This window comes from Tachysurus fulvidraco, chromosome 12 (genome assembly GCF_022655615.1).
Source record: "Tachysurus fulvidraco isolate hzauxx_2018 chromosome 12, HZAU_PFXX_2.0, whole genome shotgun sequence".
In the NCBI taxonomy this organism is placed as follows: domain Eukaryota; kingdom Metazoa; phylum Chordata; class Actinopteri; order Siluriformes; family Bagridae; genus Tachysurus; species Tachysurus fulvidraco.
This window is the reverse complement of record NC_062529.1, coordinates 4,593,742-4,617,916: the sequence shown is the minus strand read 5'-3', so window position 1 is coordinate 4,617,916 and position 24,175 is coordinate 4,593,742. Positions and strand designations below refer to the sequence as shown.

At 36.9% G+C, this 24,175-nt stretch overlaps 1 protein-coding gene and 3 long non-coding RNA genes across 5 annotated transcripts; 3 read left to right on the top strand and 1 right to left on the bottom strand.

The window, feature by feature from the left end:
• The first annotated feature begins 2,489 nt into the window (after positions 1 to 2,489).
• On the top strand, positions 2,490 to 5,600 carry dnaaf2 (dynein axonemal assembly factor 2). Of its 2 annotated transcripts, none has more exons than XM_047821078.1 (2): positions 2,490 to 3,976; positions 4,210 to 5,600. In XM_047821078.1, the coding sequence occupies exons 1-2, from the start codon at positions 2,747 to 2,749 to the stop codon at positions 4,645 to 4,647; spliced, it is 1,668 nt and encodes a 555-aa protein (XP_047677034.1). In that variant the 5' UTR covers positions 2,490 to 2,746; the 3' UTR covers positions 4,648 to 5,600. The 2 variants fall into 2 exon arrangements, with proteins under 2 accessions (XP_047677034.1, XP_027015728.1); XM_027159927.2 differs by having other exon boundaries at positions 2,493 to 3,976; positions 4,204 to 5,585.
• Positions 5,601 to 9,516: 3,916 nt separating this feature from the next.
• LOC125146050 lies at positions 9,517 to 12,250 on the top strand. The gene is made up of 2 exons (XR_007144558.1): positions 9,517 to 9,806; positions 9,917 to 12,250. It is a non-coding gene; the product is annotated as an uncharacterized LOC125146050 (long non-coding RNA).
• A 2,644-nt stretch (positions 12,251 to 14,894) lies between these two features.
• On the bottom strand, positions 14,895 to 18,981 carry LOC113651081. Its single transcript, XR_007144466.1, has 5 exons — positions 18,755 to 18,981; positions 18,114 to 18,250; positions 16,618 to 17,044; positions 16,234 to 16,426; positions 14,895 to 15,573 (listed from the first exon to the last, which is right to left on the bottom strand). It is a non-coding gene; the product is annotated as an uncharacterized LOC113651081 (long non-coding RNA).
• Positions 18,982 to 21,671: 2,690 nt separating this feature from the next.
• On the top strand, positions 21,672 to 23,542 carry LOC113651204. The gene is made up of 3 exons (XR_003442617.2): positions 21,672 to 21,750; positions 22,776 to 22,874; positions 22,981 to 23,542. It is a non-coding gene; the product is annotated as an uncharacterized LOC113651204 (long non-coding RNA).
• The last annotated feature ends 633 nt before the right edge of the window (positions 23,543 to 24,175 follow it).

The following is a 24,175-nucleotide window of genomic DNA, read 5'->3' as shown; positions in this document are numbered from 1 at the left end:
TGAAGTATCTATGTAGGCAATCAGACAAGGAACTCCGAAAGAAAAAAGCACTGCCCCCGCTGCAACCTTTACTGTTTGAATATTTCTGAAATGAAAGGCTACCTTAGTGATATTATCTACATGAGCTTCAAATGTGTTTATGTATTTTACTAAATGTTTGCCATTATTTTCATTTCATTACTCAAGCACATCATTTAAGATTGCATGAACACTACATTGACTCTGTTAACAGAAACACAAGCATGTGTATTGTTACAACACGTTTGGCACTTAACAGTACACAAGGAGAATTACACATAGCTAACCACTGCATAGCTAGGCTAAATGTTTTCTAGAAATGCAGCATGTTTGAATGTGGGAAACAATAGTGAGAACTATATAGTGTTATCTGGCATGACATATGGGGGGAGCATCGTAAATGGTGGGCCACAATGGTACCACAAAACCTTTTTCCCTTGCAGAGGACCAAACAGCTCCTTAAACATCAAATAACAATCAAACACACCCAGTTAGCATTATTAACACTGATCATGTATAATATGACCTATAGGTTAAAGGCCAGTGCCAAACAAATCAGTATATTTAAAATATTCTGAAAACACCATTATGATTCAAGAACAAATTAAGACTACAGTGATGTCATGCAATATTTATGCATAGTGATCATTTTCAGCACAGTTCACTGTCAAACAGGTGCCTCCACTGAGTGGAAAATCAGACCCAAATGCATAGATGGCAGGTAACAAGGGTTTATTAAAAGAAACTAGATCGACCAAACACAGGGAAACATGAGGAAAGAAAAAAAAGTTAAACTACAAAATAAACAAAATCCAACAAAACCAAAAACAAGAGCATAAAACAGATAACAAATCCAAAAAACAGGTGCCCCAGGTGCACTTTCCCTGGACTTTCTTGAGGGCCCTGAAGCCTTCTTCACAACAACTGAACCTCTCGTCTCGAAGTTCTTAATAATCTGATAAATGCTTGGTTTAAGTGCAATCTGACTAGCAGCAATATCCTTTCCTGTGAATCCCTTTTTGTGCAAAGCAATGATGACTAATGATGAGTAACAGAGAAAGAACAATGATTTCAAACGCCAGAAAAAGGACCTCCTTTTAAAGCTCTCAGCCAGTTATTCTAACTTAATCAGCATGACAGAGTGATCTCCAGCCTTGTCCTCATCAAACTCTCACCTGTGTTAATGATGGAATCACTGACATGATGTCAGCTGGTCCTTTTGTGGCAATACAGTGCAGATGTGTGTGTGTTTTTGTTGTTGTTGTTGTTGTTGTTGTTTGGTTTTCATAGCAAGAGTGACTTTCCAATCAATTGCAATTCATCTGATCACTCTTCATAACATTTTGGAGTATATGCAAATTGCCATCAAAAAAAGCTGTGGCAGCAAACTTTGTGAAAATTAATATTTGTTTTGTTCTCAAAACCTTTGTCCAGGCTGTACTATAAAACAATGTGAAAAAAACTAACCAGTTACACAAAGTTACCTAAACAGCACTGATAGTTAAAATAAGACTCTTAAAGAGGTATTCCTCTTATTGACTCTAAAACATTTTGCATTTAAAATCTATTTAAAGTAATACTTCCCTGTATATTCTGTTCACAAGCAGAGGTTCAGCTGTTCTCTTTCACCTAATACACACCAATGAACTCGTCCTTTTTTATTTTTCACAAAATATTCGATTCAATTTATTTGTATAGTGCTTTTTACAATTTCCCATTGTCTCAAAGCAACTTTACCGAAGTATAAAAACAGAAGATAGAGAAAAATAAGTAAATATAATAATAATAATAATAAGAAGAAGAAAAATAAGGATAAAACTCAATAAATTAATATATACAATTAACTTAAAATTTATGATACTATATATCTATCCCTATCCCTAATGAGCAAGCCGGACGTGACAGCGGCAAGGAAAAACTCCCTGAGAGGACATGAGGAAGAAACCTTGAGAGGAAAGAGGCTCAGAAGGGAACCCATCCTCATTTGGGTGACACTCTACAGTAAATAGTGTAAATGTAATAATGTTCTTTCTACAATAGTTCTACAACTATAATAGTGCAACTGAGAGCTCCTGAGGAACTAATGGGTCATCATAAACTCTGAGTTCAGCACAGACCTGATTGGTGATAAAGACCAAACCATACAGCTGTCTGACACAACAAATAAAACATTGTTCCTTGGAGCATTTTTACATTTACACAATGTTAAAGTTCACAGTTGTAAAGGAGACAGAATGTTGTAAATACCGTCTCTGAGGAAGAGTGGAAGATTTTGTCACGGTTTTGAGGGATTTGGGCGTTTAAGAACGTATTTGAAATACATTTTAAAAAATGTGCACGTTTTGAGGGTTGGTTTTTTTTTTTCTTCTTTAAAATCCACACGTTTTACTATTAGTTTATACAAGTATTGCCCAGAAAGGGGGATTTATTTCCTATCAGGCAAACGCGGGCTGCTCACGAAGCTTCTCGAAGCTTCCGTCTCCTTAGCAAGTTTCCATAGCAACGAAAACACTCAGTTGCCGAGTTAAGCCCGAACACGGAATTTATTTATTTCTTTTCTTAATTTCGTAAATTTAGCCCATGAACTTTAAAGCGAGTTAAAAGTTGGAGCTGTACTCTCCGAATTTTCCTCATAACACAGGATACCGGCTATATTTAAACCGTTCTTTCAGCTGTGTTGTATACACTTGTTGCTATCAGCTCGCTATTTCTGTGCGAGACACTTATCATGGAGTTTGGCAACAAACTAGAAGAACTTAATATGACGACAGATGAAATAAACACTTTCAGTAAAGCCATGAAGGACGAGAAGTTCCGTGAGTTGCTCCACGAATATGCCCAGGAACTATCAAACCCAGAAAACAAGAAGAAGTATGAGGAGGAAATCACACAGCTGGAGCAAGAGAGGGGCATAAAGGTAGAATTTATACATCCAAATCCCCACCATGTGCTGAAGAGCAGTATGAATGGGAAAGAGAAGTGTTTTATAAATATCTGCTCCAATAACCTAATCAACGAGCCCACATGTAAAGCCGGAAGGGCTGAAAATGGCCAGCTTGGGCAATGCTGGTCACTGCCATACAGTCTAACTCCTGGTAGGCCTGACAGAGACAGCAAGGGCAAGAAATACATGATATATGATGTTGTTTTTCATCCACAAACTCTCTACATGGCAGGCAAGAACCAAAGGTTTATGAAACTTGTAAACAGTACTGCTATACAAGGCGTGGAGAATGCCTTTCAAGTCACACTGGACAAAACCAATACATTATTGCAAAAAATTCAATACAAAGGTGTGCCTCAGCCAGCTGTACTACGTAACAAAATCTCTGGTCAGTTCAAGAAGGAAGAATCTTCTCCTCATGACAAAGCTTTCAATATACTTTACCCAGACACTCTGCCAGTCAAAAATCCTAAACCTTATTTGTCGTCTTTTGCCGATAGTCCTTTAGTGCCTATACAACCACATTACACCATCAAATATAGATCTTTTGTGGATCTGCAAGACTGTAGATGCTCCAGAGATTCGGCTCCAAGAACACGTCCAAAAGAGATTGTCATTACTATAGATTTACCACTTCTCAAATCAGCAGCAAATGTTGACCTTAACGTGACTGACAGAAAACTGGCTTTAGAATCTCAAAAGCCAGATTACAAACTGGAACTACAGTTATCCTACCCTGTCGATGCCGATAAAGGAGATGCCAAATTTGACAAGGCTAAGAAACAGCTTACCGTAACTCTAACCGTACAACCAGCTAAGGACTATGATATGGCTCATGTTGAGGAGAATCAACCTGAAAGTGACAATTGTGTTGTGATGGGGACTGCAGATAAAGCAGATGAAGTGGTACATGAAGCAGAACTGGACATAAAGGATGCAAGTTGTGAAGCACACCCTCAAGAAAACAGCCCTGTGCAAGAAGAGGAAGGAAATGAGCATTTCTCCATTGATGAGGTAGAAAGTTATGTTTAGAGCATGCAACTTTTTCCAATTGATCCTATACTGGGAATGTAAAGTCTTGCCTACATAGGACAGGTGTGGCTACAGCTTTTCATCCAATTAAGAGTAGAGGCTTATTTGATTGGAATAAAAACCTGCCGCCACACCAGACTTTTGTTAATGAGGATTGGATGTCCCTGTCATATACATTGACATACGCTTACATTGATTTTGTTTTACAGGAGAAGGTTTCTGAAGTGGAATCACAAATGAAACAGACTGCATCACATTTAGAAGAAACATTACACAATGTACAAAATAGTTCTGCCAACCCATCCACTTGTGTATTAGGAACATCTGAGGTGGAGTCAATTATCATCAGTGATGGACCAAACCAAATGAATTCTCCATTAGACACCATAGATAGTTTGTGCAGACTTAAAGAGACAGGAGCATTGTCTGAAGATCCAAATAGCTCTAGCAAACTAAGTTCCTCCCTAGTGCCACTGAATGAGCAAGAGGATAATGCTGATTCTTCCAAACAAAGCAAAACAGATATTAGTTTTCAGACTCCTACCATCCTTAGGGAGAAAAACCCTGAGGATGGTAGTGAGGTTATTATTACTGACCATACTACATCTGCTGGCCTGTCTTTCCAGAACTGTCTATGGTTTGAGCTTGACTAAAAACATGGCCCCATTTACGTTCATTCATGGCCAATATATTTGATCAACATGTGTTATATTGTATCAGAATCAGTATCAGAACAGGTTTATTGGTAAAAGTGTGTTGACACAAACAAGGAATTTAGTTCCAGCTATTTGTGACTCTTAAAAGTACAGACATAAATAACATACTATACAAGACAATGCAGGCAATGTGATACAATTTAGACAGTTACAGTATATTGTGTGGGTAACATCCACACGATTAAAAGAAAATATATTGAATATTTGAACATTGAAGACATTTTCTCTGTTTTAATTGCTTTTTTCGTTTCTTTTTAGCATATGATGCTATATACATACACACATACAGTGGGCAAAATAAGTACTGAACACGTCACCATATTTCTCAGTAAATATTTCTAAATTCATAAAATTTTCACCAGATGTCGGTACCAACCCAAGTAATCCATACGTACAAAGAAAACAAAACAGATCAGTGTTCACTGAATCTTCAAGATTTGACTGTGGAAGAATGGGCCAAAATCACTTCACAAGCCAGTGTCAGGAAGTCTCTTTCTGTTCACATCTTCTGCTGTGTTCTCTACAGGCATGTAAATTAAATTCATTCTCTCTCTCTCTCTCTCTCTCTCTCTCTCTCTCTCTCTCTCTCTCTCTCTCTCTCTCTCTCTCTCTCTCTCTCTCTCGCTCTCGCTCTCAACTTCCTGGCCTGCCCTTTAGATACACCTCCACTGTGTAATTTGTGTAATACTTTATTATCTGTGTAATACTCTGTAATGTGTGCAGATCGATTAGTTTGCATGTAAGGTTAAGGAGGAGACTTCATTGTACATTGCAATTCCAAACTTTGGATAAATAAAACCAGGGACAACAAGCGCTTGCGTATTATGTTATTATGTGTTAACAGTTTGTGAAACTGTTATTCAGATCGAGAAGAAAAAAATGTTTGTGACATCTTGGAAAAGATATTATTCATAGATATATATTATTATGAATATAATCTAATATAAACATATAAATATGTTTTTTAAAACTTTAATGATCCTAGAGATCCTTTGGATGATTATTCAAGAATGTAATAACATTGAATATTTCTCTGTCATTCCAAGCTGCTTTATTCCATATTTTTTAATTAATCCATGTACTTATTTGTTTGTCCTTTTGAATAATGGACTAGTATTTTATTTTACCATAGATTGTTAGCTTGAATAACTTGTTCTCTTTTCATAGACAATTATGTACTCTCTCTCATCTCATAAGCCTACAGACTGCATAAAGAGACCCCCAAATGAAGCTAAATTTATCCCTGTATAGGTGTCTGTTACTGACCAATAACCACAAAGAAATAAAAGGTTATTTTTAGGTTAAAAGGTTATTTAAGGTTTTATTTACTGTTTTTGCAGGTCTAAGCTGCTTGATAAAACAACAGAAAAATGATTTTGAAATTGACAGTTAAAATACCTTCAGTGGACGTTGTATTATAAAAGGCTGCTGCTCAAGTAATTAAATAAGTAGCTATGTATAATGTAGTTAATTCTCTTTAGCCAGCAATTACTGCTTATTCAAATTAAATTAAAATACTGAGTGGGTGAAATAATGAACCCATTTGCTCAGATTTCTTAAATCACATCTATAACCAGACCAATAATTCCATCTAAAACTCTATCTATATTTAAACAGGTAGCCATTCTATTCTTTAGAATTTGCCTCAAGCATCTAAAAGTATAATAAAAGTAATTCCTAAATGCATTTTGTATCTACAAAGAGTTATAAGTCTTCTGTTTCCCTTTCTGTACAAAATGAACTCAAAGGCTCCCAGATTAACTCTGTCAGGTAAATTTCCATTACAGCAGGTCTGAGATCTTGAGGAACCATCCCACCCTCGTACCACAGTGTTGCTGTAATTATAAAAAGTCCAATAACATGTTCTATTACATTGTCTACACTTTACCTGCAGTAATCAGTCACATAACTTTAACAAGGGCAGTTGGTCACAGCAAATATATCCCCAAATCCAACTGAAATACATTGGAGTCTGCTTGGTGGAAATGGCTTCACTTTTCAGAAGAAAGTGAAAATGATGATTGGCCATTTGTTTGTTTGGTAAACCGACATCATCTTACTGAATACTTTAAAACAGATTTTTACAAAATACCCAAAATCTGCTCCCTTTTAAATGATAATAATAATAATAATAATAATAATAATAATAATAATAATAATAATAATAATAATAATAATAATAATAATAATATAAAAACAGAAGCAGGCAATGTACAAACATAAAATCTTGACTATCTAAAAATGCCCTCATTCAGTCCTGAACCCAAAATATATAAATCAAAAAGTCTAAACGCAAATTATTCGAATTTTCTTCATGTGGATAATCAATCGAGGACTTGCTTAAGTACAAAAAAAACACACATTTATTTCAAACTGCAATTATTTCAGTGTTTAACAAGAGAGTATTAAGAACAAATAGCAAGAGTTTCTTCTAACTAAAAACAGAACAAACATGAATGCTTTTTTTTCATGTGATGAAAGGAAAGGTCATTGAAATTAGCATAGTCTGAGAAGATATCTACAAAATCTTGTACCACTTTGAAGCAGAAGTTGTACTGTTCCTGAAAGAAAGAAAAAACATATTTTTTTACATAATAATATAGATTATTGCTTATTGATAAGAAGTATTTAACAAAGACAGGAGCTTGTTATTTCTCCACAACTCAGGTGCTTGTGAGTAAATGATTCTTACCACAGTTTGGCCCATGTGTGGTCTCTGAGTGTATAAACACCTCACAGTCTGGAACACGTCCAGCAAGCCCTCGGAAATCTTCAGAAAGAAGCAAGTTTTAAGTCTGTCTGTACAAGCTGGCAGTGCTGGTTTCGTCTTCAGTATACAAAGTTGAAGAAATCCATTCTGCTTTCGGGATGCATCATGTTCATCTTTGGTGTCAATTACAATAAACGTCCCGGTCCTCCCAACCACAGCACTAGAGATTTAGAAGAGAATTATATAAATGCTTAAAGCTTATACCTTCAGTCAAAAGTCTTAAGGAAGTTGATAAAGGGATGCAACAGGAGGAGGCGTTGTGTGACGTTCCTGAAGTTACTGTATGTCTGTGAGAGCTTCTCAAGCGGATAAAACCCTGTACACCGTGGAAGAGGTAAATAGTTTTTTAGATAAGACTTTTTGTAAACAGTTTAATGTCAAGTCAATGTAAAGTAAGTTTAACATTTAAGCATAAATAGGAAACTTTGACATTGTGTAGTTAATTTGTAATTCTGATTCATATAAAACTCATTGCAGTGCCTGTGGACGTGCTGAGGGAATCATCTGATACTCCTTCTGTACTCCAGGTATGTATCAGGTCAATAGTAATATTTTCACTTTGTTTGAAATGTGTAGGCCACTTTTGTCTAAGTGTGTGTGTGTGTGTGTGTGTGTGTGTGTGTGTGTGTGTGTGTGTGTGTGTGTGTGTGTGTGTGTGTGTGTGTGTGTGTGCGCGCGTTAAGGTCGTTAAGCCAATTCTGCAGCTGCTGCCCACCAAACCTCAAGACGAACCACAAGCCGTCATTCTGGTAAACAAATCTTTCCTTTATTTGCTAAAGCCGATCACTGGATTTTACGAGGTTGTTTTTACTGTAAAGAATGTCAGTATGAATCTGTTATGATGAGCAGCTATTATGATCTCCGCTCGATGCTGGTGAACTGAACAGCGCTTGCTGGGATGTTCATTTTGTGTCTGCAGATTCCTCATCCTCCCAGTCTGAGGTTATTCTACAGTGCTGCAGCTGAGATACAAACACACAAACACCCAGGGATTCCCATATTATACCAGATACGAGGAGAGTTTCACAGGCATTCAGCTAAGTGATTGTTTATTGTGGCATTAAATGTTATTAATTGCAGGGACTAAATTGAGTTTGTGTGTTTTAAGGTTCTTGAGCCACATTTTCATTTGCTGCCCAAACAAGAAGACCCATCACCTGTTCTTCTGGTAACCAAAGCTTTCGTTTATTTACTAAACCTGATCACTGGATTTTACAAGGAACTTTTTACTGAAGAGTATATCAGTATAAAACTGCTGTGATCAGAAGCACTTATGATCTTCCTGCTCTAATTTTCACAGCCACTCGATGCTGGTGAGCTGATCAGCGCTTGCCAAAACATTCAGTTCCTTTTCACAGACACCTCCATCTCCCAGTCTAAGGTATTCTACAGTGTAGCAGCTATGATACAAACACACAAACAATCTTCTTTACAAGTTCTAATGTTTGGTTTTGTTTCTCTATTTCTAGTCAGTAAACATCAGGACATACCTCTTGTGGATGATAAGGGGCCCAGAGAGTCGTTTTTGCTGGTATACAACCACAAAGACACAATCCATCAATCACATGGTAATCGCAGACCTAAGTACTCTAATGAAGAGAACTGACCTTGTTGATTTTTAGATACGATCCTTTGTGAAATAGATCTTGAGTTTCAGCTATTTGTCATGTGCAGGGATTCCCTTATCATACCACCATAGAGGACTGTTTCACTGGCATACAGGTAAGGGATTATTCATTGTGGCATCACAAAACTGCACAATACCTGTTTGTGGGTAAAGATGGGCAAATGGACACCTCCACTTGGGACAAGGAAGAGGTTCCTGTTCCATATGTGGTAATTCCATGTTCCACATCTGATGTGTATCTACATTTGGTGCTATTCACCTGAACGGGAGGCTGTAAAATCTACTGTGCAAGTTTTAACGATTCGTTGATTTGGCTTGCAGGAGAGTGACGAGAGCCTTAACCCAGAGGAGATGCAGGTGCCCTTTATTTGGCATGAAACTCTTCACTGTTTAATGGTGTAATGTCGTATTGTATGTTTAACATACACTAAGCATTTACATGTCCTGTTTCTTAGCTGCCATCTTTCAGACAGAGGGGTTACTGATGTCGGCCTGAAGCTGCCCGCTCTCCGTGAGGCATTCGCTGTGAGTAAATCCTTTTTTCGGCTGCTGTTATTGTGCAGGTAAAGTCCACTCGGCTTTAATTTATATTGTGTGCTGTCTCATGTTCAGACTCTGCTTACCAGCATCCACAACCAGAACTTCTTTTTCCTGGTTGGAAAGAAGATCGTCATGCGTCTGGCAGCGGCTAACATCCAGGTGACTTAAGGATGATGAAAAAGCGATTCATTTTAGTGACGAAAATACTTACTGAGCTAATTGAAAACCATAGCCAGTGAGTCACAGACATGTTTTGTTTGTTTTAACAGGATGTAGTTGGGGTGAAGTTGGCCTCCGAGGCCTTGATTCAATTCCTGAGGACGCCTCCTTATCAGGATTCGATTGAAGCAGAGAGCTCCTCCTGTGTAAGCTAATAATTGCCTGTGTGAAGTGACATGTTTAAATACAGTAGATTTGTATAATATAGTAAACAGGACTCTAATATGTAATGCTAATTTCTTTTTGTAACTTTTTGTATTGTAGCTTAAACTCAGTGACACTGTGTTGGATGTGTGTGTGTATAATTTGTCAACAGGATCACCTAACAATTTCCCGGATATCGCCGATATTAAATGGCAGTATGGTAGGTGCGAGAGCTCTACAACGCATCTTGTCAAATGCGGGGTAGGAGAGGTGGATTACACGATCGAGCAAGGCGGCCTCTGTCGCGTGTTCCTCTGCCCTCTATCATTCTTGCTAACATGCGGTCCCTTCGAAACAAATCTGATGAAGTGCAAGCCCATGTCCGATATTATCATGAATTTAAAGAAGCATATATCCTGGCCCTGACAGAAACATGGCTGAGAAAAGCGGACTCAGACGCTGGCATTACATTGGATGCTTTTGGTGCTCCTTTTCGTATGGATCTGGTGTCAGTGAACACTGGCAAGTCGCGAGGGGGCGGGGTGTGTGCTTGCATATAAAAGAGCGCTGGTGCAAAACAACGTTAGTGAGAGAAAAGTTGTGTACAAAAGATATCAAACTATTCTCAGTCTTACTGCGCCCCTTCTATCTACCCAGGGAATTCTCGCAGATCTTCGTAACTGTTGTTTATATCCACCCGATAATCTATAATACCTAATCTATAATACTGTCCAGAAACTACAGGCAGTGCCCCCCGATGCCCCAAATCTCATTTTAGGCGATTTTAATCATTGTTCATTGGACAAAATCTTAAAATGTTTTAATAAATATGTGTCTTGCCCAACCAGAAACGGGAAGATACTTGTTCAGTGTTATGGTTCCATTAAATGTGCCTACAGTATATAAGGTGGCCCAGATAATATTGGCAGCCATGTTCTTTCTTGTTGTGTGGAACAGCTAGGCCCTATTTTCTCTTACATTTTTAATCAATCTATGTGTCAACAGAATGTCCCTGACGTATGGAAACAGTCAATCATAGTTCCTGTTGCAAAGAGTAGCTACCCTAAGACTTTAAATGACTACATACCCATAGCCCTTACGTCAGTTGTGATGAAGTGTTTTGAAAAGCTGAACAAAAGAAAACTATCATCTATGACAAATTGCCTCCTTGACCCACTACAGTTTGCATATAGAGTAAATAGAGGGGTCCAGGATGCAACTGTAACAGTACTTAACCTCATTCTTAACCACCTGGAGGGCAATAGAAATCATGCCAGACTACTGTTTGTGGATTTCTCGTCAGCTTTTAACACCATTCAGCCCCACTTGCTGGTTGAGAAGCTCTTACATCAGTTTAAACTGGAGGCCAAGCTTGTGGGTTGGATATTAGATTTCCTCACAAATAGATCACAGCGAGTGAGGGTAAATGGCCATCTCTCTGACTAGGCCCTTACATCAACTGGCTGAACGCAGGAATGTGTTCTTTCCCCCTTCTCTATATTCTGTACACTAACGACTGTCGCTCTGTGATTGATAACCAATACTTTGTGAAGTTTGCTGATGATAAGGTTATTGTCAGCCTATTGAACAATGAGGAAACTTCACACGGTCTGGTCATCAATCACTTTGTTACATGGTGTAAGTATGATTTTCTTGAACTGAATGCCTCTAAGACCAAGGACATGTGTATTGATTTTAGGCGTAATGTCACTAACACCGAGAAAACTAGTATAAATGGTCAGGATATAGAGGTTGTTACAGAGTATAAGTACTTAGGATCCATTATTGATGATAAGCTGTGTTTTGATTCAAATACCAGTTTGCTTTGCATTGCTTGAGGAAGCTGTCAAAGTTTAATGTGGATAAGACCCTGTTGACTCTTTTCTACAGGTCTTTTGTTGAGTCAGTTGTTACCTTCTCCTTAATCTGCTGGTATGGGTCCATCACTGTAAAACAAAAAAAACTCCCTTTCGAGGTTAATTAAGGTGAGCAGCAGCATCACAGGTTCTAGGAAGAAAGGTCTGGAGTAACTTTGTCAGAAGCAGATGTTAAGGAGGGTTGAGTCTATGTTGTCAGATAATTCTCATCCCTTACGGGCTGAATTTCAGATGTTGCCATCGGGATTACGCTTTAAACTCCCAAAAATCCAGAACCAACAGATATAAACACTCTTTTGTCCCTGCAGCCATTCTGCTTCTCAATTCTGCAAAGAACTATAGATAACTTTATTATTTACTGTTTGTTTATTGTTCTTATTATTTTATAATTTTAACTATGCCTGCATAATAGACAATCTTTTGTATTGTTGTTGTGTGTGTGATTGTGTGTGATTTGTTCACTATCTGTTGCACAATGAATTGCCCCATTGGGGGACAAATAAGGATTTGAACTGAACTTGAACTAACACAGCTTGCTGAAGTACTGTTCTCTCAGCCTCTGGAGCGCTACAGCGACCCAGCAGCCTTAGCCACCATGGTTCAGCATCTTCTCAAGAAGCACGTCCAGCAGATGATGGACATTTTGGAGAAGCTCTGAGCAATGTCTTTTTTTTATTATTGCTTTATTTTTAATTCTTCTGATTCATTTTATGTTCATTCTTTTTCCTCACTTCTTTTCCCTACATTGCTCAAGCTCTCCATGGGTAAGTATGAATTAATTTTATTTCTATTTTTGATTAAGATTATAAAACTCACTTTTCTTTCCTATACTGTAGGTGTGTACAGTCATCCTTAACCCTAGGATCCATTATCTCTTAATAATCATCCCATATTAATCTATCCCTCTATTCCTATCCCACTCCCCTATTCCTATAAATACTAAATAGGTTAATAGAATTGTTTGTAAATAAACTTAGTTATATAGTGCTTATGTTATTTAATAAATGTTTATATTTGTTTCTATTACAGTCTAATTCTGATTCTTTTTATTCATCACAAACATTTTTTACCTATATCATTCTCCTTTTAAAAGCACAACAAAACAAAGCAAATGTTTAATCCATCTAAAGATCCTTTTTAAAAACAAATTCAGAACCTTTAAATGGTTTACTATAATGTGAGAAATGACAAATAACAAAATTCAGATATTTATATTCTTGGTTCATTTGTGTGATGGCCCCAAACTGTGGAACAATATTTAACGTTTAAAGAATTGCATAATTGTAAACGATTTTTATGCATATATTGTATTAGCCTATATTTAACACAGGGTATTAACAATAGGCTGTTTTTTATCAAGTTGGTTGTTATACAAAGCCAGAACTCAAGTTTAACAGCAGTTCTTACAAGCTCTTAGCTGAAAAGCTGAAAGCCTTACAATACAGAATACAGTGCCTAGGGTGTAATATAAATGAAAAAATATTACAATCATAGTAATGTAAATAATAGGATAAGGCTTTGAAACCCACCTCTCTTAGTGTCAAGCTGTTCCCCACAGTCTACTGATCATGATCTTTGTGTCAGCGGTAAACACAAGTCAGTGTCAGAGGAAGTCTTTCTCTGTTCGCATCCTCTGCTGTATTCTCTACAGCCATGGTAATTAAATGTGCTCTCTCTCTCTCTCTCTCTCTCTCTCTCTCTCTCTCTCGTTTTTAAGCAGAAAAATATATTTTACAGATAATTTCCTGTTTTTAATTGTTTGACATTGATTTTCACAGATTTAGTTGATAGTGGAGCTGCCCCTGTTGCCTGACACCCCAACTTCCTGACACCCCATCTTCCTGGCCTGCTCTTTAGATACACTTCTATTGTGTAATTTGAGTAATAAGATATACCTTTATTCCTCCCACAATGGGGAAATTTCTCAATACTTTATCTGTGTAATAAGGAGGAGTCTTCATTGTACATTGCAGTACAAACCCTGAATAAATACATCCAGAGACAACAATCACTTGCGTATTATGTGTTATTATGTGTTAACAGTTTGTGAAACTGTTACTCAGATCATAAAGCAAAAATATTTGTAATCTTCATAGGTAAATATTATATTATTATGAATATAATCTAAGTTATAAAGTTTTTCTAAACTTCCAGGATCCTAGAGATCTCTTGAATGATGACTCTGTCCTTGCAGGCTGCTTTAATCCATTTTTTTTTTTATTCATACATGTCCTTAATTTTCTGTCCTTTTGAGTAATGCACCAGTATTTTATAAGATTAGTTTCCATTGATATACTGATGGTACCCAGTTATATATCTTTTCAAATTAAATTGTCTAAATCAACTGAATCCATTAAAGAGATAAAAGACTGGATGACCTGTAATTTTCTATTGTTAAATACTGGTAAGACAGAAATACTACTTATTGGCCTAAAAACCAGTACACAGAAGCTCTCACAATTCAACTTCCATTTAGAGGGATGTACTGTAACTACTATCTCGACAGGGAAAGACCTGGGTGTTATATTAGACAGCAACTTGTCTTTTGAAAATCATACTGTATGATCATATAACCCCAATTTTATCATCTCTACACTGGCTACTTGTTAAGTTTAGAATTAATTACAAACTGCTGCTACTTACTTACAATGCTCTAAATGGTTTAGCTCCCATGTATCTAACTAGTCTTTTAACAGGTTACAATCCTTCACGGTCTCTGAGATCACAAAACTCAGGACTTCTGGTAGTTATCAGAATATCAAAATCCACTAAAGGCATAGAGCGTTTTCTCTCAAGGTTTCTTCCTTTACCATCCAAGGGTTTTTTTCCTTTGCCACAGTCGCTTCAGTCACCTCAGACCTGCTCATTGTGGATACAACACATTCAAATATATCTAAAATTAATCTTGAATTTTTGAGTAATAGTCGTCTTTATATTAAAATTTTGTTTTATGTTTATGTTCTGTGATGCTGATTTGAGCCCATTTCAATTGGTAAAAGCACACAAATAAACTTGAACTTGAATTTATTTTACCATAGCTTGTTAGCTTGAATAACTTGTTCTTTTTCATAGACAATTATGTACACTTTCTCTTATCTCATCTTAGGGCTACAGACTGCTCAAATGAAGCTAGCTTTATCCCTGTATAGGTGTCTGTTAGATACAGTAACAGTACACATCTGATTAATAACCACAAAGAAATAAAAGGTAACGTTTTTATGAATGGTCTGCTTAAATTCTTAAATTATTTTAAGGGTTTGTGTTTATTTTGGTACGTGTGGGGAAAAATCATCAGGCTTAGTTACTAGAATTAAGCAGAACATTTATAAAATAGAAACAGAATTGCACATAACGTTACAGGATAGTTTGACAAAACTAAATGATAATTAAACCCTAAAAAGAACAAATTAACAAACTATTAAAACAAAACCGTCATACAAACCATCCTAAATAAATGTAGGTCTATTTACCCACTTGCCTCTACCACATTTAATTTGAGAACTTTTTAGTTCATGCTCTCTACACATACTTTTAACGGCAGCCTCTTAGATTTTCAAGGCTGCCAGAGTAAATCTCAACAGGCAAGATGTACTTTTCAGACGAGCTCAAGCAGGATAAAAGGCGTAGTCGTTTTCGAGTACCCCAACAACCTCCAGCTCTTGCACCACTCTTTGTCCCTCGGTGACCTGTATTTTAATAAAATAAATGTTATTCACACTCATCGTGGCACTCCATTGTAACACTCTTCTTTAAATTTACAGGTCATTTTTAACAGTATTTTAATGAATTTTCATAAACCAGGCAGAAAATGGCTCTAATGACTTTTTAATTCATTTAGAAATTACTTCAGGTCCCAGGTTTGTGAAATATTTTCGTGCATGTTTCTACTTTGTTTAACAGAAATAGCTTGACCCTTGAATGTTAATTTTTTCACATTTTTACTTAAAAAGGCTTTTTGTTGCTTTTTAAATTTTATAATAAAATAAATGGCTTCTTAATAATACTATTAATAACTTAAGCCAGTATCACAATCTATAAGTACAGTATGTAAAACAGGAATACTGTAAAATGATGTGATGGTAAGATTCAGTTAGTTCTTATACTGATATTTGGATACTGAATTTAATAATTACAGGATATAATGTAAAAATATTCCTTCAAAATACAGTAAGTGGCTGGAAAACCAGCTGCCAGTATCTTGCTATGAATGTACAGCCAAATGTTTTACAGTGACACATTTTAGTATAACAGTTAAATATATCTTTCTATTGTCACTGAGACTATCAGGAGGTGCATAAGACTTGTCTAGAGAGGCAACTACTGTGTTTTAGAATTCTATTTTGTACCTTGACAGAGGAATTAAATTTTCCCCTCCCATTCGCCTGGATGCTGGTGTGAAGGTGGGCAAGCTCCACCTCATCCCCTTCGTTGAATTTTGTCACAGCCTCGTCCCTCCACAAGGACACATCTAAAATGTGTTGGTATTATGGATAAATCCCGGGTGGGAACCTGCGACCTTGTCATTCTCACCCTACACACCTGGAACATTATAGACCTGTTACATTTTTTTTTACGTGTGTGTGTGTATTTGATATTATATAATTATCAATTATCCAGTTTTGTTGTAACGTTGTTCTCATCTGAAACATCTTAAATCAACAGAACACATCCAGTGTACTAGAATGATTGTGCTAGAGATTAAAATCAATCCTAACATCAAATTCACTTACAGTTTTAATTTTGCCCTGGAGAGTAAAAAATCCGGGTCTTGAAAAAAAGGTCCTTTTCTTCACAGTCACTTGTTGTGAAGGTGGATAAAGGGCCGCCCTCGTTGCTCTCTCTGCTTTCTCTGATAGGTCCAGGGGAGCTGTTCTAAATGTCAATGTTTTTGGTCCAAATTCTGTCGCCCATTTCTAGCATTTAAAACAAAGTTTTTAATGACATAGGAATGATCAGCCATAAAATTGGTGTCATGGCCAAATTTTGACACCATATATAGTTGCTTGCCGTCGCTCAACATGCATTGCGTGTTGGTATTGTAGGTGCCTATTTTCACTTCCTTTTCTTTGAAAATAAAAGTGGAGCCTTTTTGGGTGGTGCGTGTTTCCACAGATTTGCATCACAGCGGTGTACTGTTGATGGAGCGGCATGGCCATTCTGAAGGTAAGAAATAAAACACAAAAATACTTTTTCTTGTTGATCTAATATGTAAAACAATTAAAAACTTTCCATATTCTGAACTAAATAGGTTCACATCCTATCCTAAGGGGGTCACAAGGCGGGGGTTTCCAGGTCAGATTGCCAATTCATTTGAATCTTTTGAACACATAACTCTTGATTCGTGAAATTTTTAAGCGATTCATTAAAGAGCCGGTTCCTGAGTCAATTGTTAAAGAATCCGATTCACCTGTTGCGCTGTAAACACACCGAGGGGAGCGCACTTAAGACGAGCTGTCTATGTGATCAGAGAAAAAATACTACTATAAACCACTACCATGTAGCATTAATGTCAGCTGAACACTCAAATATATTTATTTATTTTATTATTTGCTGTGGATTCATCTGTGGCACCGAAAAGCGGTGCTGTACAGAAAAGTTCCTCAAAAAAAGCTCAATCCTGTCAGATTCTGTTCAGCTGATATGTACATACTTTTTTAATATTTGCAAAATCTTAACGAATTATTTTACTATGGAGTTTTAAATATTTTAACGTCACTGATACCAAGTGAAGTAAAAAATACATCAGAAACCCGAGAGCGCTAATGCTGTGAGGATGCACTACATTGCCGCAAAAAATTCCTCTGAGGAAAGCAACATCCGCTAAGCATCTGTTATTCACTAATAGGCTACATGTCATTCCGTCTTCGGAGTGATAGCACTGTGGTTACGATATCGGCCATCCAGCAAGAGATTGCAAGTTCAATTACCGCCACTGATAAATGTCAAAGTTATGTTATCGTTTACCTTTTGCAGATGTATCTTTCTTTGGCTTATTAAGCTCTCTCAATGCCACTGATATAATTTCTAAAGTCACCTCAGAAGTACCTCAGTGAGCTCTAAGGATGCTAATCCTGTCAGAACTGCTGTTAAACTTTGTAATTAGACTGTCATTATGTTCATAACAGTATTCATATCCGTTTAACAGTTTATTATGAGTTTATTGTATGAATTTACAACTTATGTACAAAATATGTTCATATAATTTGTTATGAAATAAAGGCCTCACCTCTCAATCGCTGTGTGTCTGTCAGGTACCGCGGCCACGCCGTTTATAGACTCCACACGTGCACGTCTGGGATGGACACCTTCCCCCACAAGAACTTCCCACACAACCACTCAGCGATGAAATTTGGCACTTTTAATCTGTTAATAGAGAGAAATCATCAGATCGAACGGGTTAGCAGTAGTAATGGGAAGTCCGGTTCTTTTCCGCGAACCGTTTCTCTCAGACAGTTTGTTTTCATGAACCGGTTTAATAATCCAGTTCACCAGTTCTTTTACGTCCTGACAATGATGTAATTCACAATGACGTCATGACGTAAATTCCTTCATCCCGCCGCTGCCGGCAGATATTAATACAATCAATTTAACACATACGAAAAGTTCTTTGTAATCATAACTTTAGTTGAATAAGTTTCTTACATTTAAGTTTTGTAACTAAAACACCCAGTACAGCCATCAATGTGCAAACGTGGATGTTTTACGTGTCTTAAAGATATAAAGTTAATAAACTAATATTCATCAACTTACAAAAACGTACAAAATAAAAGCATAATTTTGAAATGTTTCTTTCAATCCATTAGTTGTTTCAAAAACTAATGCAACGAAGTTAAACACGCATATGTTGAAAAGACATTAAATCATAACCATTTCCATTTGTCGCTGTATTAGTTCAGTGAATTACGCATGCGCAGTAACGACAGCTCATCGGTTCTCAGCATGTCGGTCGCGTCCGAAAGAACCAGTTCTCATTTCAGTGTACTGATGATTCGCTGTATCAGTTCAGTTTTTCAAGCATGCGTTGTATCAACAGCTCATTGGTTCTCGGACGCGTCCGAACGAAACAATTCTCAGTTCAGTGTACTGATAATTCACTGTATCAGTTCAGTTATTCAAGCATGCACTGTATCAACAGCTCATTGGTTCTCGGACGTGTACGAAAGAACCAGTTCTCAGTTCTGTACTGATGATTCGCTGTATCGGTTCAGTGTTTCACGCATGAGCAGTATCAACAGCACAAGCTCACAGTTCTCTCAGCACAACATATCTCAGTTCAGTGTACAGGAGTTACATATACTCCGGGATATTAGTTTATTTAGAGTCGGAGGGGCTGTCAGGCATGACCGAAAGTGAGTAACTTTAGTAACTTGTGGATCAGCGCTGACTCAAGACGCGAACTGTTTAGAACGAATCAGTCCGATTTGATGAACAGGTTCATCCAGTTCACTAAAAAGAACCGGTTCAAAAGAACGATTCGTTCACGAACTGGCCACCACTAGTTAGCAGCTCCTCCCACTCTGACACACACAGAATTGTCTATAGGGAGGACCGCAGACTGCATGTGTCCACTAGCCTCGTGCAGTGAGGTTGAGGATAAAGAAATAATTTGTTACAGCATATAGATTTCCTGATTTCATTTTTTATATACTAAACAATATGCTCACAAAAACACTACAATTATGCATACTGCATTGAAATAAAGATCAAATCAAAGTTTATTTATAGAGCACCTTTTTAAAACAGCAGGTGTTCTCCAAAGTGCTGTACAAACAATATAAAATAAACAATAGAACTAAAAAGCATAAAATAATAATAATAAATAAAATAAACTAAATAAAAGTAATAAAAATACAATAATAATTAGTAACACACACTAAAAAAAAACTCCTAACAGGTAACTCTCATACTGCGTTGTATGCTGCACCATACAAATATGTTTTTAAATGTGATTTAAAAACAGCAAGTGAAGGAGCCGCCTAATGTACAAAGGCAAATTATTCCAGAGTTTGGGGGCCGCTACTGCAAAGGCACGGTCGCCTCTGCTCTTTAATCTTGCTTTGGGGGATACTAAGAGCAGTTGGGGGATACTAAGAGCGTTGGGGGATACTAAGAGCAGTTGGGGGATACTAAGAGCAGTTGGGGGATACTAAGAGCGTTGGGGGATACTAAGAGCGTTGGGGGATACTAAGAGCGTTGGGGGATACTAAGAGCAGTTGGGGGATACTAAGAGCGTTGGGGGATACTAAGAGCAGTTGGGGGATACTAAGAGCGTTGGGGGATACTAAGAGCAGTTGGGGGATACTAAGAGCGTTGGGGGATACTAAGAGCGTTGGGGGATACTAAGAGCAGTTGCCCAGCAGACCTAAGTGCTCTGGATGGAGCATATGGCTTTAATAAGTCTGAAAGATACTTAGGACCAATCTTATTTAATGATTTAAAAACTAAAAGTAAAATCTTGAAATCAATTCTAAAATGAACGGGCAACCAATGAAGGGAAGCCAATATAGGTGTAATGTGTTCTCGTTTGCGTGTCCCCCGTCCCCGTCCCCAACATTTGACGTACCTGCAAACATCATGTTTCAACCTGACCCAAAAGAACCTTTGCCTTGCAGGTGCATAGTTCTACTTTGGCCCTGGTGCCCTGCTTCATTGTGGATGCCCGTCATCACCTGCGCAACTAAGGATGATGGAATAACTTACTGTAACCATTTCTTTCCCGCCAGGTTGTCTTTCCTTACACGATACAGAACACCATCAACCATCTTTAATTTATCCCACTGCTTCAAAAGCCTGAGAACTTTATGCATTTCTCTAGCACGCTCACGGCACGAGGCTCTTTTGCCTCTATTGATGTAAAACAGGACTTGGGACAGGCAAGGATCATTTTGTTGTGCACCTCAAAGTTCATCCAATGAGAAAACTGATAAAGGGCATTGCCCAGGGGCTGACAAATTTTGGATGTCTTGAGCGATCAATGAGACTGCCCTGGATTCCACTCCTGCCTCCCAGTCACTATGACCCTCTAACACCGCAGACACCTCAGCACAGGAAAGTAAACCTTGGCTTGATGTTACACCAGGGGGGTCATTAGCACCCTGAAGACCAGTACTCAGCCTAAATGCTTCCTGCACAATATCTTTCCTGAACTGTTTTGCTTCCTTGAGCAATGAACTGTAAGGTTCTCTCAGCAATCTCTCGCTGATCTGGTTAGGGACAAAGGGTTGATGACTTAGAGCATCTGCCACCACGTTTTTTGGGCCAGGTATGTATTTAATGAACAGTCAGTGACCTGCATTTATGAGTACTGTGTTCACATTTACAAACCTCTTAACACAGTTGGCACAACAACGGTCTATGTGGACTGAAGCACCTTTCGTTGCCTTTCATTATGCAAAAGCATTAAATAACCTCAGCTTTCAAACTTCATGAATTCTTATATCATTTAAACTCACCATTCAACAAAACTAAACGTATCTACAGAACATTTTTCACGTTTTCATACGCTTTTAAAAACTAATCAATATAACTAAAAAACAAAGCAAGCAAATGTTCTTTATTATTATAAAAATATATTTATTTAAAGTTTTAATAAAATAAATAAACCAATAGAATAACTGATAATAAAGGATATTAACTAATTAAGTAAGGGTATTATTAATATATTAGGTATATATTAATATATAAGTGTATGTTTTACAAATGCAAACATATTATTATTATTATTATTATTATTATTATTATTATTATTATTATTATTATTATTATTATTATTATTATTATTCAGCAGCAGCAGCAGCAGCATCATCCTCGTCGTGACTCAATTCCGCAGCTCAGCCAATACCACGTGGGCTCGCGAGCTTCAGGTGCCTGTCCATCTTTGACGTCATCTGCGTGTTTGTTGTTGTATAATTGTTTATTTATATTTAAATTGGCTCCATATTATGGGATCAGAATTGTTTCGTTATTCTGAATAAATACACTATGATCCACAAATAAATATAAAGAGTTTCACAAATATTTTTACAAATTTCACAAAAAGAAATGAAATTCACAAATAAATAAAATGGGATTTGCAAATAAAAAAATATTTATAAATTGTATTTATTTGCGAATTGCTTCCTGCTCATTTGTGAATAGCGTTCTGTGCATTTGTGGATTTGAAACATTTCTAACGTCAAGACGTGCACAAGAATCCACAAATAGGTGGACTCCGCCCACCGTCTACTCCAGCCAATCGGACAACGGTCTCGTGGCGCTGACCAATCGTGGCACGGTCTACCTCAAACCAATCACGTTCTGATTTACTCGCACTATCACAGTGTAATATGTACTGCAAAATACGATTAAAAAAAACAAATAAAAAACATTTGTCGCAGATTCAAGCCCAATCTGGTAACCCTGTATGGATTGTAGCAGCACTAAGGGCTAGTTCAATTCTGCTTTCTTTGGACGATTTCAGCATCATCAATGGGTCCAGTGGTGTGAAGAGCGAGTAAATCAGAACGTGATTGGCTGGAGTAGACGGTGGGCGGAGTCCACCTATTTGTGGATTCTTGTGCACGTCTTGACGTTAGAAATGTTTCAAATCCACAAATGCACAGAACGCGATTCACAAATGAGCAGGAAGCAATTCGCAAATAAATACAATTTATAAAAAAAAATTTTTTTGAAAATCCCATTTTATTTATTTGTGAATTTCATTTCTTTTTGTGAAATTTGTAAAAATATTTGTGAAACTCTTTATATTTATTTGTGGATCATAGTGTATTTATTCAGAATAACGAAACAATTCTGACCCCATAATTCTACAATGTAGCAGCTATGATACAAACACACAAACACTCTTCTTTACAAGTTCTAATGTTTGGTTTTGTTTCTCTATTTCTAGTCAGTAAACATCAGGACATACCTCTTGTGGATGATAAGGGGCCCAGAGAGTCGTTTCTGCTGGATTACAACCACAAAGACACAATCCATCAATCACATGGTAATCGCAGACCTAAGTACTCTAATGAAGAGAACTGACCTTGTTGATTTTTAGATACGATCCTTTGTGAAATAGATCTTGAGTTTCAGCTATTTGTCATTTGCAGGGATTCCCTTAGCATACCACCATAGAGGACTGTTTCACTGGCATACAGGTAAGGGATTATTCATTGTGGCATCACAAAACTTTTGCTAATTGCAGTGATTAATTGTGTTCACTTTAAATTGTTCTCTTCAGGTTGAATCTGGGAGGGTTATAAAATGTATTTATCAATATTCATTATTTAACTTAATTTATTTATTTAACAATAGGCTGTTTTTTCAAGTTGGTTGTTACACAAAACCGGAACTCAAATTTAACAACAGTTCTTAAAAGAAGCTCCTAGCTGAATACAGTGACTAGGGTTTGGTATAAATGAAAAATATGAGACAATCATAGTAATGTAAATAATAGGATAAGGCTTTGAAACCTCCCTTACTTCGTGCCAAGCTGTTCAAGACCCCTTTTACATGAGGTATCCTCATCAGAGAAAGGGACAGTCTACTGATCATGATTTTTGAGTCAGAGGTAAATAAAAGTCAGTGCAAGTCTCTTTCTGTTCGCATCCTCTGCTGTATTCTCTACAGCCATGTTAATTAAATGTGCTCTCTCTCTCCCCTTCTTACACATTCCCTCATTTTTCAGCAAAAATATATATTTATTCAAATATATATATTTTACACATGATTTGGTGTTTTTAAATGTTTGACATTGATTTTCCCAGATTTAGCTGATAGTGGAGCTGCCCTTCCTGGCCTGCCCTTTAGATACACCTCTACTGTGTAATTTGTGTAATATTTATTATCTGTGTAATACTCTACAATCTGTGCAGATTGATTAGTTTGCATGTAAGGCTAAGAAGGAGACTTCATTGTACATCGCAGTCCAAACTTTGAATAAATAAAACCAGTGACAACAATTATGTGTTATTATGTTTGTGAAACTGTCACACACACACACACACACACACACACACACACACACACACACACACACACACACACACACACACACACACACACACATATATATATATATATATATATATATATATATATATATATATATATATATATATATATATTAAACTTTCAGGATCCTAGAGATCTCTTAACACTGTTCACACTAACACTGATCATTTCTCTGTCCTCAATTAATTTTCCTTAATTTTCTGTCTTTTTGAATAAAGAATAATTTTACCATAGCTGTTAGCTAGAATAATTTGTTCTCTTTTCATAGACAATTATGTACACTTTCTCTTA

Bases quoted from the DNA above. Each gene is read 5' to 3' on its own strand.
- dnaaf2 (XM_027159927.2), top strand. From the start codon at position 2,747: ATGGAGTTTGGCAACAAACTAGAAGAACTTAATATGACGACAGATGAA. The intron at 3,977-4,203 runs GTAGAAAGTTAT...TTTGTTTTACAG, and splicing joins AGCATTTCTCCATTGATGAG to GAGAAGGTTTCTGAAGTGGA.